Source organism: Perca flavescens, chromosome 8 (assembly GCF_004354835.1).
Source record: "Perca flavescens isolate YP-PL-M2 chromosome 8, PFLA_1.0, whole genome shotgun sequence".
NCBI classification, from domain to species: Eukaryota; Metazoa; Chordata; class Actinopteri; order Perciformes; family Percidae; genus Perca; species Perca flavescens.
The window spans coordinates 35,804,900-35,819,862 of NC_041338.1; the positions used below are offsets into that span (position 1 = coordinate 35,804,900).

General features: G+C 39.9%; 1 protein-coding gene across 1 annotated transcript; it reads right to left on the bottom strand.

Moving 5' to 3' along the window:
• Window positions 1-2,166: 2,166 nt before the first annotated feature.
• On the bottom strand, window positions 2,167-12,218 carry LOC114559623 (oocyte zinc finger protein XlCOF7.1-like). Its single transcript, XM_028584382.1, has 2 exons — window positions 11,726-12,218; window positions 2,167-4,974 (listed from the first exon to the last, which is right to left on the bottom strand). The coding sequence occupies exons 1-2, from the start codon at window positions 11,916-11,918 to the stop codon at window positions 3,776-3,778; spliced, it is 1,392 nt and encodes a 463-aa protein (XP_028440183.1). The 5' UTR covers window positions 11,919-12,218; the 3' UTR covers window positions 2,167-3,775.
• Between the last annotated feature and the right edge of the window lie 2,745 nt (window positions 12,219-14,963).

The following is a 14,963-nucleotide window of genomic DNA, read 5'->3' on the forward strand; positions in this document are numbered from 1 at the left end:
TACAACTGCTTCCGGTACAGCTTCTTCAAAATAAAAGTTCATATTTTTCTTATGGCTTTCTGGAAGACTAGATGCCTTGTGGCACATTGGTGGCTCTCACAGGTCAGTTTAGGTCATATTTCCAGAAGGGTAATCCTGTCGCAGATATAATATCAATGACTGCTTCCACTATCTCAAATTCAGATTCTCTCTAGAACGATTCAATGTTCGATTCTGATGAATTAATAATAGATACATTTTTTTTTATTTTTTTTAAATGTGTTGATTTTTATTTAAAAGTTACTGTCTCCAGACAAGTACAAATCAGAAAACAGAGTGACTGAAAGAGGATGGGATAATGGACAACAACTTAGAGTTTAGGCAAGAGTGCAGAAAAAAACACACAAAAATGGCAAAAGGAAAAAAAGAAAAGTTGTATATATATACACACATGATCTATTAAGACATACATAAAATAATTAGGCAAAACACATATAGACTGTTCATCTATTTTATCACATGACATCTGACACCTTCATGTTCTAAGAAGGGGACCACTAAGTTCTGTATAGAAGAGACTTCAGATACAGTATTAGGGGACCACTAAGGTCTATATAAAAGAGACTTCAGATACAGTATTAGGGGACCACTAAGGTCTATATCAAAGAGACTTCAGATACAGTATTAGGGGACCACTAAGGTCTATATAAAAGAGACTTCAGATACTGTATTAGGGGACCACTAAGGTCTATATAAAAGAGACTTCAGATACAGTATTAGGGGACCACTAAGGTCTATATAAAAGAGACTTCAGATACAGTATTAGGGGACCACTAAGGTCTATATAAAAGAGACTTCAGATACAGTATTAGGGGACCACTAAGGTCTATATAAAAGAGACTTCAGATACTGTATTAGGGGACCACTAAGGTCTATATAAAAGAGACTTCAGATACAGTATTAGGGGACCACTAAGGTCTATATCAAAGAGACTTCAGATACAGTATTAGGGGACCACTAAGGTCTATATAAAAGAGACTTCAGATACTGTATTAGGGGACCACTAAGGTCTATATAAAAGAGACTTCAGATACAGTATTAGGGGACCACTAAGGTCTATATAAAAGAGACTTCAGATACAGTATTAGGGGACCACTAAGGTCTATATAAAAGAGACTTCAGATACAGTATTAGGGGACCACTAAGGTCTATATAAAAGAGACTTCAGATACAGTATTAGGGGACCACTAAGGCATCCAAGTCCTTATTGACCCCACTCACCCTCTTCATCATAAATTCATGAGAAGTAATAGGTCAACTTGTAGAATTTTACAACAGAAAATTAAAACGGAAAGGTACAATAAATCATTTGTGCCTACAGCGATCAGACTGTATAATGACCATGCACATCGCAAGTACTTTGATCCCGCACTGGCACTTTAACTTTGTCATTTCTGTAGTATTGTTTATTTTTTGTATTATGATTGTTGACTTCTGTTATTGTCATTCCCATTGTAACTTTTTTGTTATATACATGTTTATTGGTTTGTCTGGGGTGTCTATATGTTTAGAGAATATGTTGTGACAAGAGTGCAAAATGAATGACCACATGAATTTCCCCTTGTGGGATAATAAAGTTTACCTTGACCTTGACCTTGATCCAAAGAGCACCATGTCATGGGACCTTTAAACATGACTGAGCCTCTGACATGGAAGATTACTGTGAGAGAAGGTGACTTTCACAAGCATCTTTAAAGCTTAAGCATGTAATGACTACAAAATAAAAACCTCAGTAGACAAAACATTTCATTAAAACTTGTGTGACAAATATATCCAAATCTAAGCTTTGTCTAGCTGCTTTGTCTGGGAAGCAAATTCTGAGTAGCCAACTCAGATTTATATGTATATTTTTGAAAATCACGCATGGAAATTTACATTAAACAACTGTTGCATCGAGATGCATCAATAATGAGTTTAGAATCGAATCATTGGCCTATGAATCGGAATCGAGAGGTGCGAATTGATTCCCACCCCTATTAAAACCATAAAAGTTTAATCAATGAATAAATGGAATACCAAAAAAGGCAGAATGGCTAGAAATCTAAATAGAGACAGAGAGAAACAGAATTACAATGATTGTGTTATTATTATATATATTATTTTATGTTTATTTAGATAGGGACAGATACAAAAAAACATAGGTAATCAGTCATCTGATGTATGTATCAGTGTTTTTAGCCGAAGCTAATTCTCGACACTTGTCCCTAGTAGGGCTTTTGGTTACAAATAAAAATTAACACTATTATTAAAAATACAATAAAGATGAAATAAAAAGAAATTAAATGAAAAAGGAAGGAAAGTATACAATGAGAGCACAGTGTAAAAACTAAATATGAGCGCGAGATTGTTCCTGATTTAGCCACAATTTGGTATTATTTTTTAAAAAGTACCATGAAATGTTGGGATACATTTCAAGTGGTCTGGCAGAGAGTTCCATAATTTTGCCCCTTTTACTGATAATGCTGTTTGGGCAAATTATGTTCTATGGAAAGGGATGCTACAATTGCCTTTTAATGCTGCTCGGGTGTTGGTTCTGGTACCACTTTGCTGTTTTATTATTGTTCTGCAAAGTGGAAGGGGAGCAGCGTTATTTAGGCATTTGAAGACCAATTTAACAACATGCAGGGAGATAAAATTAGCTAAACTTCAAATCTTATGTTTGCTTAGAATTTGGCAGTGATGATACCTTATTCTCTTCTTGTCCAGGACTTTCAAGGCTCGGTTATAAAGACACTGTATGGTCTTAACTGATGATCTCAACTATGGTCTGTTGAGCTTTGGACCATGTGGTCAAGCCATTCGATATGTGTGAGAGAATCATAGAATTAAAAAAAATAAAAGCACGGTCAAGAGTCAGGCCGTTTCTTATCATCCTAAAGCAGCCTAAGTTGGCCTTAACGGTTTTACAGATTTTCTTGATAGGACTTTTGAAATTCAACTGATAGTCTATAATTATTCCTAGATACTTCACTTCAGGTACTTGTTCAATAAGCTCTCCATTAATTTGTACATTCAAGAGCGGTGTTAGAGGTAGTTTTTTTTTTAATGGAAAAGCAGACAGTTTTTTTTTTTTAGTGTTTAAAGTTAAACAAGATTAAGCCAGCCAAGATGATATTTTATCTAAGTTGACATTTAGTTTGTCAGCCACAGAAGTACAGGTATTACCAGATGCAAACACCACTGTGTCATCTGCATACATCCATAGACCTATATCTGGACATACATCTGACAAATCATTAATGTAAAGGCTGAAGAGTATGGGTCCCAAAACAGTGCCCTGAGGGATCCCAGTTTCAATTTGGAGAAAGGTGGATCTCACATTATTAATTATAACACTGTTCACTGCCTTTTAAATATGATTCAAATCAGGACAATGACTGTTTGGATAAAATGAACTTGGCTAATTTTGAAATTAAGTTACGATTTACTGTATCAAATGCCTTTTTTAGATCTAAAAATACTGCACCAACTACATTTCCCTTATCAAGTGATTGTTTGATATTTTCGGTTAATAAACAAGTAACGGATTCTATTGAATGATTGTGCCTAAATCCAAATTGCAGAGGACCCAGATAATGGTTTGTACCTTCATTAGAGCTGAAAAAGCTTTGTTTAGAGTCTGTTTCTGCCTTAAATCTGACCAGTTTTTAGCTGATCAGTGTTGAACAAAGTCTTGCTTTCCGAACTTCACAATCCTGCCGGAGAAGAAGTTGTCTCAGCGAGCATCTCTGCAGCTTCATTTCTTTCTGCTGCTCTCACCAACACACTTGTGACTTTGGACATGACTGAGCTGAGAGAATCTTCTATCGCAAACTGAACAACTAAATGGTTTCTCCCCCGTGTGGATTCTCATGTGTCTCGTCAAATTGCTTTTGCTACTGAAACCTGTTTTACAAACTGAGCAGTTAAACATTTTCCCTTCTGAATGAAGTTTCATGTGGTTTGTTAAGGCCTTCTTAAGAGAGAATCCTTTACCACAAACTGAACAACTTATTGGTTTCTTCCTTGTGTGGACAGCCAAGTGTCGTTTCAGATTTTTACTTTGTGCAAATCTTTTATCACAAACTGAGCAACTGAATGATTTCTCCCCGGTGTGGGAAGCCAAGTGTCGATTAAGATAATGCTTTTGTGCAAATCTTTTATCACATACTGAACAACTAAATGATTTCTCCCCAGTGTGGGAAGCCAGGTGTCGTGTCAGATGTTGCTTTAGTGCAAATTTTCTATCACAAACTGAGCAACTAAATGATTTCTCCCCAGTGTGGACAGTTAAGTGTTGTCTCAGAGTACAAGGGTGTGCAAATCCTTTACCACAATGTGAGCAACAATGTGTTTTCCCTCCTTTCCCTGCTGTTTGGACTCCAGAGTGTTTCTGCAGAGGTTTCTTGTGGCCAACGCGTCCAGCACATTCAGAGGAGCTAACTGATGTGTTTCCAGTATTACATTCCACACCACTTACAGGTTCTTCATTGTTTTGCAGAGAGTTTAAACCTGACTGAGGTTCCCTAGTCTCCTCCCAGTCACCACTATCATCAGTCTGAGATTCAGAGGAGTCTGAAGTCTTGTCATGAGTAGCTGGTTGTAAAGGACTATCTGGATCTGAGTTCCTGGCTGGTTCTGGTCCTCCACAGTCCTCTCCATCAGCTCCTGTTCTCTCTGCCTCTCTGTTCTCCTCAGTTTTGCTTTCATGAAGCTGTGAGGACTGAGGTTTCTCTTCATCATCTTCTTCACTCTTCACAGGGACAGAAGTGAACGGGAACTTGATATCAGCCTCCTCCAGCCCTTGAAGCTGCTCTCCCTCCTGACTGGTCCAGAGTTCCTCCTGTTCCTCTTTAATGTGTGGGGGGGGCTTTGGGTCCTCCTGGTCCAGACTGGGGCTCCACTCCTGCTGCTCAGGGGGAACCTCTGCTTTCACCACCGACAGCTGCTGGACATCTGAGGAGAATAAGGAAATAGATGCACAGGTTTTATGTTTTTTTGTTCATAGCTGTGCTATGCATTTTACCTGAGAGAAATAACTTCAAGTTCAAGATGACTTTATTTGTCTCAAGGGAATATGTCTTGGACATACAGGCTGCCACATACTAGATACAATTATAAAGCAGTAAGAGTATGTAAAGTTCATAGTACAGACAAATGTATATATTAAGTCAAATTTAATGTTTTTAAAGACCTTTTTAAGACCACCACAAAAAGAGTTTAAGACTCCAAAATGTTGGAAAAAATATTGAGTCATTAATTGGATTATTAACTAACTTAATAGCGTATTAATATCCTTTTAGTCCTTGTGCATCCTCAAAATCAAAAAGTATTCAAGTAGCTTCAAAAAAGCAATCTGATTGGTCAAATAGACATGTAGAACGTGCTCAAATCAGCATGACAGCACACCCAGAGCCATTTGAGCACACCTGGCTTATCACTTAAAATATCACACTGCCATTTCCACGTCAACATCACAGAATTGTTATTGTTATCCATCCATCCATCCATCCATCCATCTTTGTCTGCTTATCCGGTATCGGGTCGGATTATTGTTATTACATTTTTAATAAAATCATTTAAATTCCCCCCCTTTTTGTGCTGATCTGAAAATTGATCCGATTTGTGACTCATACCCGTGATTCGAGTTTGGGTTGCACCCCTATACAAAACCATTCTAAATAATCAAAGTGATGTAAGGCAAAACAGGTTATTGAACTGTGTCAATTCAATTCCTGAGGATTCATAAGATATAAAGGAATGAAGTAATGCACAAATCATGAATTAATTCATGCATTAATTCATAATTAATGTACCCTTCCAATAAAGTGTTACCATAACTTTAGTTCAAGCCTGTGGCAGCAGTTCCAAATAATTTGTTTAGTGCCATGCAATGAAAAATACCTTTTCACAAGTTCAGTGGATGCATTTTCCAAAAGAATGCTTTAATTCTGAAAATTAAAGTTGGTCCTACACGAAACTCACGCAATGTCTTTTAATATTATTTCTTAGATAGGCTACGTACCAAGAAAATTCATGAATATTAACGGAGATACCCCATTATGTTGTGATCAGTAGGCCTACCTGTGCTGTTGGCAAAATTGTGTCTATGTCTGACCTGGGCTGGCACATGTTCACGTTAAAAAGCGTGTACGTGCACGAGCACTACGGTGTCCCGGTTTTAGTTCCGGGAAAACTGGTCACCCTATTCTGGCATCATGCGCCCTTGGACGCCCTCACTCCTCCCCCCTCGGAAGCCCGGAAGAGATATGTTTTAAGTCTGTTTTTAATGTCCGTAATTGAGTCACAGTGTCTGATGTAATCTGGCAGTGAATTCCACAGCTTGGGGGCCGGTGTAGCTGAAAGCCCTCTCTCCCAGGGTGCTGAGGTTCACATAGGGACATGAGGTAAGCCCGCTGAGGAGGATCTCAGGGAGCGGGCAGGGGTGTAAACTTCCAAGAGGTCAGTGAGGTAAGGTGGGGGTATAATTGAACGCACAGAAATATTCACATGTATAAAACCGGGCGTACGGCAGGTCCTGCGCATATTTCCTTTATACATCACAATCTACGTGAAATTGAGCACACATGAACGAGTGACCAACCCTGCCTTGCCTCCTCCCATAAAACGAACATGGAAATTATTATGTGAACCCGACCCCATTCTTTGTCCAATCACAACGGGTTATCCCGCTGCAGACGAGAAAAAAAAAAAAAAAAAAACTTCACTGACTGAGGTGGAGGCAAGAAAAAAAAAATTCTGTTTGGAGGTTTGTCATCTTGGATAAGCAATAAAAGAAAATGCCCAGAGTGGCAAATGGTGAACGGGCGGTGAAGGCACCAAAACAATTCCACAGGCAGAAATTTAAAAAAATATCTCTAATGTCGAAGTGGAAATCAAGAGAATAGTGGCAGCGCCACACCAGTTACAGAACATGCATCTCAGTATCAGTCCAAATTATGCACAATAAGCAGTTTGAACCCACTGATGTAATGCCATTTATTTTATTTAGGCTCAGTGAAACTGGGACCAGCGCGAGGGAGATCTGACTCAGAGGAGGAGAGGTTAGTGAGGCCAGCGTCTCCACGGCAGGAGACAGCGCACCCTAGCACCACCAAAGTGCACAGCTGCTAGCTCTAGCTAACGCTAGCAAGCAGATTGCAGTAGCTTTGTACAGGAGAGATTTATGTTGGGACTGTAAAACTGAAAACAGGAATTGTATTAAACACTCAGAAATGTCTATACTGTGCACTGCACAGTGTTTTTTTGCACTACAACTTTAAAAAAAAATTTTAACAAGAGACTTATGTTGGTACTGTAAAAGAGTAAACCGGCTGGCGTTTCATTTTGTATAACAATAAAATTATTTTATTTATTTGAATGTGTCAAGCAGAAGATTTTTTGCTGTGCAAAACTGTTGTTTAATAAAGTATATTAAGATTTTTTTGGTATTTATTTGAGATACATTATGGTTTTTATTAATCGAGCAACAGAAAAATAATCGTCCAATTAGTCATTAGATTAGTCAACTAATGGATAAAATAATCGTTTACCCCCAGCCCTACCGCTGTGCCACGCATGGATGAAATAGAAAATACAGTTACAGAAATATGTGATCACGGGATCAATTCCGCATCATGAGTTTGCCCACTCGACACAGCGTTTGTTCCTGGAGCACACACACACACACACACACACACACACACACACACACACACACACACACACACACTACTTTAATTCTCTCACAAATGCTGAAAGAGTCTCATTTTCCACATGTAGATTTTGATTCTAACTTTGTGAGACATCCAGTCTGGAACATTATGTGAGCTCTGTTAGCCTGAACCGATAAAGGTACAAGATCACCCTAAAGCTATCTCATGTTTTCCCATGCCAGTTAAGATGTAACTTAACTGAAAGTCGTACAGGGAGGAGGAGGTGAGATGGCTCCTGTGTTTTTCCTGATTGTCTTTATGTGTATCAGATTGCCTGTAAAAATTGTAGCGTCATACTAAGCCAAGTGCGTGTGTGTTGTCACTCTGAAGATGCATTAAGCCTGGTGTTCTTGTTCACTCATTTGAGAAACTGACTCCACACTGGGCTGAGGCCTTTTGTGAAATCATGTTGCTTCTATTTGCAAATATATATTTTTAATAAAATACAAAAACCCAACTTGGTTTTAGTCTCCAACTGTCTTATTTGTTTCACTTTACTAAACTTTGAAAACTCTTCCCCTGCTGCAAAGGAAACTTCCATTACAAGACAGCGTTTGCTGCGATAGGATATTAACGGCGAGGCGAAATCTGACGCGAGCAGGCACAACGGTGGTTTCTATGCCCTGGTGACTGACTGACAGGCTGAGGTTGTAAGGCAAGGCAACTTTACTTCTACAGCACCTTTCAGCTACAAGGCAATTCAAAGTGCTTTACATGAAACATTAAAGAGCAATTAAAAACTGTCATGATGAAAATAAAACAGGCTGAAATAGAATAATATACAAATACAAGAATAAAAGTAGAATAATTATTCAATTTAATAGGTTGTAAGGACGGGTTTGGGAGGAGAGAGGGAGGGGTTTTATTTTTGTTTGTGTTTAATTTCTGTCAGTATAAAATATTCTAAATAAATAACCTAATGTTCTAAGTAAATAGGTTTGGACTTATTTTTACAACTGAAATATTATTTTTTTCTAATTACAGAGGGAAAGTACCGAAAAAAGTACCGTTGAGTACCGGAACCGAATTCCAGGTGCCGGTATCGGTAGTGGTATTGGTTCAGATGCGAAAGGTATCCAACCTTACTGTGCGCCATGGCTGTACGAGCCTCACCAACTACAGACTCACAGACACTATTGCATTTTTCCGTGCCGATCTTTTTGTTGCACAGTGAGTAGGGCTGGGCGATATGGAGAAAATCAGATATCACGATATTTTTGACTAAATACCTCTATCGCAACGATATTGTAATTTTGACTATTGGTGCTTTCACAAAATATTTACACAATGAGATGTTTGATAAATAATCATCAGTAATGTGGATATAAAGACTAAGTGGGTAAAGGCAAATAATAGAACAGCTACAACAGTCTGGTAAGTTCAGAAATGACATCACTTTACTGTAACACAGCCTTTAAAACCTGGAAAAGACACTTATGCCATATTACGATATTATGATATCCAAAATCTAAGACAATATCTAGTCTCATATCATGATAGATATATCGATTTTTCTCTAACAATGAATACGACATTTCATCTATGGGAAATACAGAGGATGACCGAAAGTATGTTCTGTGTATTTATCATAAATTTCCCGTCCTCGTGTGTAACAGAGGTTAAGTAGCCTGCAAATTAAACAGTTAATAGTGTGAAAGATGTGAAACATTATCCACATAAATGATCAAACTTTTATGGAGTATCCACGCATATAATTATGTTTTTCTCATAGACAACGTCACAGACGTATGCCAGTAAGTGAAGTGGAAACTTTATTTTGTAACGTTGTTGAGTTTCGGCACTTTCCACTTAGAATTCGCCACGTTACATAGCCAGACAAGACTTTGCAGAAGGCCCGCACATTCTCACGACTGCTCAACAGTTTGCGTGACAAAAGTGTCCGTAAAAACCAGCGTAGCAAGCTTTTCGTGCGTATGCAACATTTATACATGAGGCCCCAGGACTTATTACGTATTATAAACGTATTCTGTAGGCAACTGGAAGCCAGTGCAGTTGCATAAGCAATGGTGTTACATGGCTGGTGGATTTGGAGCATGTTGTAATCCTCGCTGCAGAATTCTGAATGAGTTTGAGCCAGTGGAGTAGATTATTAGGGAGTCCAGACAAGATAGAATTGCAGTAGTCAAGGCGGGATGTCACATACGCATTGACAAGGCCTTCTGCACTCTGCTGGGTGAGCGCTGGCCGTGTAATGTTCCTTAGATGGAAAAAGGCACTTTGAGACATACTGTTTATGTGCGCACTTAAATGAGAGTATTTTGTCCAGTATGTAGCTTTGCTTTGCTTATTTAAAGCTAATGTACTTGCACTTACTACTTGTTGTCTGGAGTTTGAACCTTCAAAGTTGAAAGCACTTAATTGTAAGTTGCTTTGGATAAAAGCGTCAGCTAAATGACATGTAATGTAATGTAAAGTATGACACCAAGGCTCTTGAACTGGTTGGAGCAAGTGATGGTGAAATAACTGGTTCTTTCACCTTGCTCCTCAATTCCCATAGATAAATACCCCTCCTACCAAGCTCCACCCCACTCCTCCCTCCCACCTTTTTTTCCTTTTCTCCCTCCCTTCTGGTGAGCCTCACCTAATCAAACATACTCAAAGCTTCATACCCACTCCCTCTCATATCTATAACAACCATGTACCATGACTCACAACATTTCATACTATAATCACAAAAACACTCATCATACGCACACTTACACACACAGACACACCTATTCATGGGCGCACACACACACACACACACACACACACACACACACACACACACACACACACACACACACACACACACAAGCTTAGTCACATACTGTCTTTATATGTTTTATGTTCTTTGTGTTCACAAGCTCTGTTTATGTATGTCAAATGGACCTTTTTTCACCGCAGACATTTTGACTTGATGTTGCATTTCTTTATATAACTGTTTATTTGTTATACTGAAGTTACATTGTTGAAACTGTATGACAATCTATATAAGCATAAAGAGAAATTCCTATTTTATCTGCTTTTATATGTTTAACTGTTTTAACTGCTGTTTAATGTTTAATTTCTTATACTGCACTGTAACTTGTATTCTCGTATTTTATCTCTTTTTATGTTGTTTTTATCTGTTTTTATGTAAAGCACTTTGAATTGCCCTGTTCCTGAAATTTGCTATACAAATAAAGCTGCCTTGCCTTGTCATAGTAGGAAAAGTACAGCTGAAATTGATAACCTTTAACGATGGCTCAGTTCCATCAAGTGTCCCAGTAAGATATTTCAGTGAGTCAGCATGCACAATACCAGGACCTCTCCTTAGTGGAATGCAGCCATCAGTAATGGTTTAATACCAGGGTCTCTCCTAAGTGGAATGCAGCCATCAGTAATGGTTTAATACCAGGGCCTCTCCTAAGTGGAATGTAGCCATCAGTAATGGTTTAATACCAGGACCTCTCCTAAGTGGAATGCAGCCATCAGTAATGGTTTAATACCAGGGCCTCTCCTAAGTGGAATGTAGCCATCAGTAATGGTTTAATACCAGGACCTCTCCTAAGTGGAATGCAGCCATCAGTAATACTGTATGTTACATGTCTCTTACACTCATTTGGGTGTAAGGTTTGTAGGTTTTTTGTAATTATTTGTATATTAACACCTATGGCAAAACTTAATAAATATTTTTTTTTTTCGTAGATGTACAGATCGTGAGGCCAACAATAGCCATGTTAGCTCTAATGCTTCAGGCACATCCGCAAGGATGTGAAATTACTAAACTGTCACTGACTGTTGCCTAACGTTACCACTTCCTCATGCTGTTAAATGGTAGGCTTCCCAACCTGGCACAGACCTGTCGGTGTTGGGAGCGGTCAATGCCGCTGTGTCACCTTTTCTATCTCGGCGCTATTGAATGACAGGGGCCCTGGAAGTTGACCCATATCGGTCTGATGTCAGTATAACCAGAGTGTGAACAGAGAGGAGAAGTAAAGGTAACAAACCTGCTCTGTGTAACCGAAGCTGAGGGTTGAAAACAGCGTCCAGTAGTTTCTGTTGTCGCTCGTTCTTCTCTTTTGAACGACAAAGTTCCTCCTCGTACTCTGCTATCGTCCTTTCAAACAGCCCAAATATCTCTTCAGCAGCCGCAGTTAGTCGCTGCTCCACCAACGATCTCAGCATTTGGACTTTAGTCATTTTCACACAACGACAGAAACTTTTCCTCCGAACAAACTCCGTCAGAAAACACTATTTGCTCTGCATCAAACTGTGTTGCTAACCAGCAATAGGTCGATAGTTTTGTAGCTACCTGGAGATGAGTCAGAGGTAAAACATTGAGAGCAAAGGTGAGCAGCACAAAGTCCATTCAGGTTCAGACAGGTTTATCCGGACACAGCCAGGCTCGTTTGAGATGAACTGCGCCACCTGTAAGGTGGACGAGAGCAGCCGGTGGGCGGTGACTAAAGTCCGCTGTCAGGTCGGACAGTTTCCAGCCGGTTTCCAGCAGGCTGAACAGGAAGTGACAGAAACACTGTGGTCCGATTGCGATTTAATAAAATGTTATCAGACCCATATATCAGCTCCTACACGGTCTCCAGTTGTTTTATTATGACAGAGTAGCTGTCTAAATGCTCTACATCAGTGGTTCTCAACCTTTTTTGTGCCAGCGCCCCCATATCCATTATCCAGGTCCCTAACGCCCCCCCATCAAATATTATGTGTGTTAATTGCCCCGAATATTAATGATTATGCCCTAATATAGGCCTATTATTGTTGTTACTATTGTTATCAAAAATAATCAAATTGAATGACAAAACAACACATGTATTAGTTTCCCAGGTATCAAAAAAGCCATGTGAATAGAAATTATATATTTACAGGTTTTTAAAAAAAATGCAACCATTTGACATTCAAATTAAATAACAGCAGCCAATCTAGCCAAGACTAGATAACATTCAAACTATAATTAGGTATTATCAAAAGGCCTACTGCATGCTGTGAACCTCAGCACCTAATTTGAATGTCCTTTTTTGTTTGTGACGTGACCTTGGGTGTCATGAAATGCGCTTTAAATAAAATGTATTATTATTGTTATTATAATTATTATTATTATTACAAACACTAACAGTAGCCAATCAGAAACAGCTAGCAATTTAACATTCAAATCTAGTTTTCATTCAAATCTATAATCAAATTGTTCCAACGGAAAACACTTATCAAAGGGTAAAAGCAGAAGACGCACGCACACACGCACACAGAAAAGTATTTTGGTGATGACAAACGACTTGAAGAATGGAAATAAGTTTACAACCTTGAGTGTTGTTAGTGAGAGCCGGTTTTTAGGGTTAGAAGAGTCTAGGTTTGCTATCGCCTGTCTTGCGAGTAAATAGCAGAAAAAACGTTTGGAGAAAATGCAAACCCCACATCGCGCTGTGTTTGGTGGAGGTGTGTGAGAGTCCCGTTCAGTAAACGGTAACATCGCTGCCTCTATCGCTTCCATGAGAACATTGTGTTCTATAAACCATCTGACGATAAACTGTTACTGTGAAATATAGTCTACTTGTGCTACACTGGGGGGGGGAAGGGGGGGTTTAAAGAATACAACAGGACGTCGCGGCGATTGCTTTTTTTCTTTTCTTATCTGAACGCAGCTTCACTAGGAGCTACAGAGCTCATTTAAGATGATGCTCTTACGTCCCGTTTCCATGAAGGCAGCACGGAGCTGCGCCAAACAAAGCTGCCAGAAGCACAGAGAAGTTAGGATACCCGTCTGGTCCAGTCGCAGTGCTGCAAACTGGCAGCTTTTAATGTTGCAGACCACTTATTTTTTTAGTAGTTGAAGTGTAAACATGTATTGTTGTGAATCTTTGGTTTAAACTAGCTTTCAAACAAACGCCCCCCAAGGGCATCTCAACGCCCCCCTTTACAAAATATTGCTTCCAACTCTCCCCATCATCTTCTGAACGCCCCCTGGGGGGCGGTACCGCCCCCGTTGAGAAACACTGCTCTACATGCTCATCAGCCACGCCCACGGCAGTCACCCCTATGTTAAATGCCCATAGAGGCAGGCAGATTATTATTTTTAAAGGCCATTTATTTCATGGATCCAGGATACTATGCATCCTGATAAAGTTCCCTTGGCCTTTGGAATTAAAATACCCCCCCCCCCCACATCATCACATACCCTTCACCATACCCCCCCCATCATCACATACCCTTCACCATACCCCCCCATCATCACATACCCTTCACCATACCTAGAGATTGGCATGGTTTTAGGTCAGTTAGCCTAATAGCTGGTTTGATTTGCGTTGAGAGATGATTTTATGGAAAGTACCCCATGCCAATCTCTAGGTATGGTGAAGGGTATGTGATGATGTGTAGCTATTTTAATTTTATTTTAAAACCTTGTTCCCAGATCTCAGATATTAACTTGGAGAGAACAAAGTTATTAAAACTGACAGACATGAAAAATTATTTAAGAAAAGACTAAGTGGAATAAATGGAAGGTAGGGAATGAGTCCTTACCCCAAGTGAAGGAGTTCAAGTACCTTGGGGTTTTGTTCGCGAGTGAGGGGACAATGGAGCGGGAGATTGGTCGGAGAATCGGCGCAGCGGGTGCGGTATTGCATTCAATCTATTGCACCGTTGTGACGAAAAGAGAGCTGAGCCAGAAGGCAAAGCTCTCGATCTACCGGTCAGTTTTCGTTCCTACCCTCACCTATGGTCATGAAGGCTGGGTCATGACCGAAAGAACGAGATCCAGGGTACAAGCGGCTGAAATGGGTTTCCTCAGGAGGGTGGCTGGCGTCTCCCTTAGAGATAGGGTGAGAAGCTCTGTCATCCGTGAGGAGCTCGGAGTAGAGCCGCTGCTCCTTCACGTCGAAAGGAGCCAGTTGAGGTGGTTCGGGCATCTGGTAAGGATGCCCCTGGGCGCCCTCCCTAGGGAGGTGTTCCAGGCACGTCCAGCTGGGAGGAGGCCTCGGGAAGACCCAGGACTAGGTGGAGGGATTATATCTCCAACCTGGCCTGGGAACGCCTCGGGATCCCCCAGTCGGAGCTGGTTAATGTTGCTCGGGAAAGGGAAGTTTGGGGTCCCCTGCTGGAGCTGCTCCCCCCGCGACCCGACACCGGATAAGCGGACGAAGATGGATGGATGGATAAGTGGAATAAATATGAAAAAAATCTTTCTTTTTACAAGATCTACAAAGTTTAATTTCATTGAATTACATGTATACAAAA

Bases quoted from the DNA above. Each gene is read 5' to 3' on its own strand.
- LOC114559623 (XM_028584382.1), bottom strand. From the start codon at position 11,918: ATGACTAAAGTCCAAATGCTGAGATCGTTGGTGGAGCAGCGACTAACT. The intron at 4,975-11,725 runs GTTTGTTACCTT...TATTCTCCTCAG, and splicing joins GCTTCGGTTACACAGAGCAG to ATGTCCAGCAGCTGTCGGTG.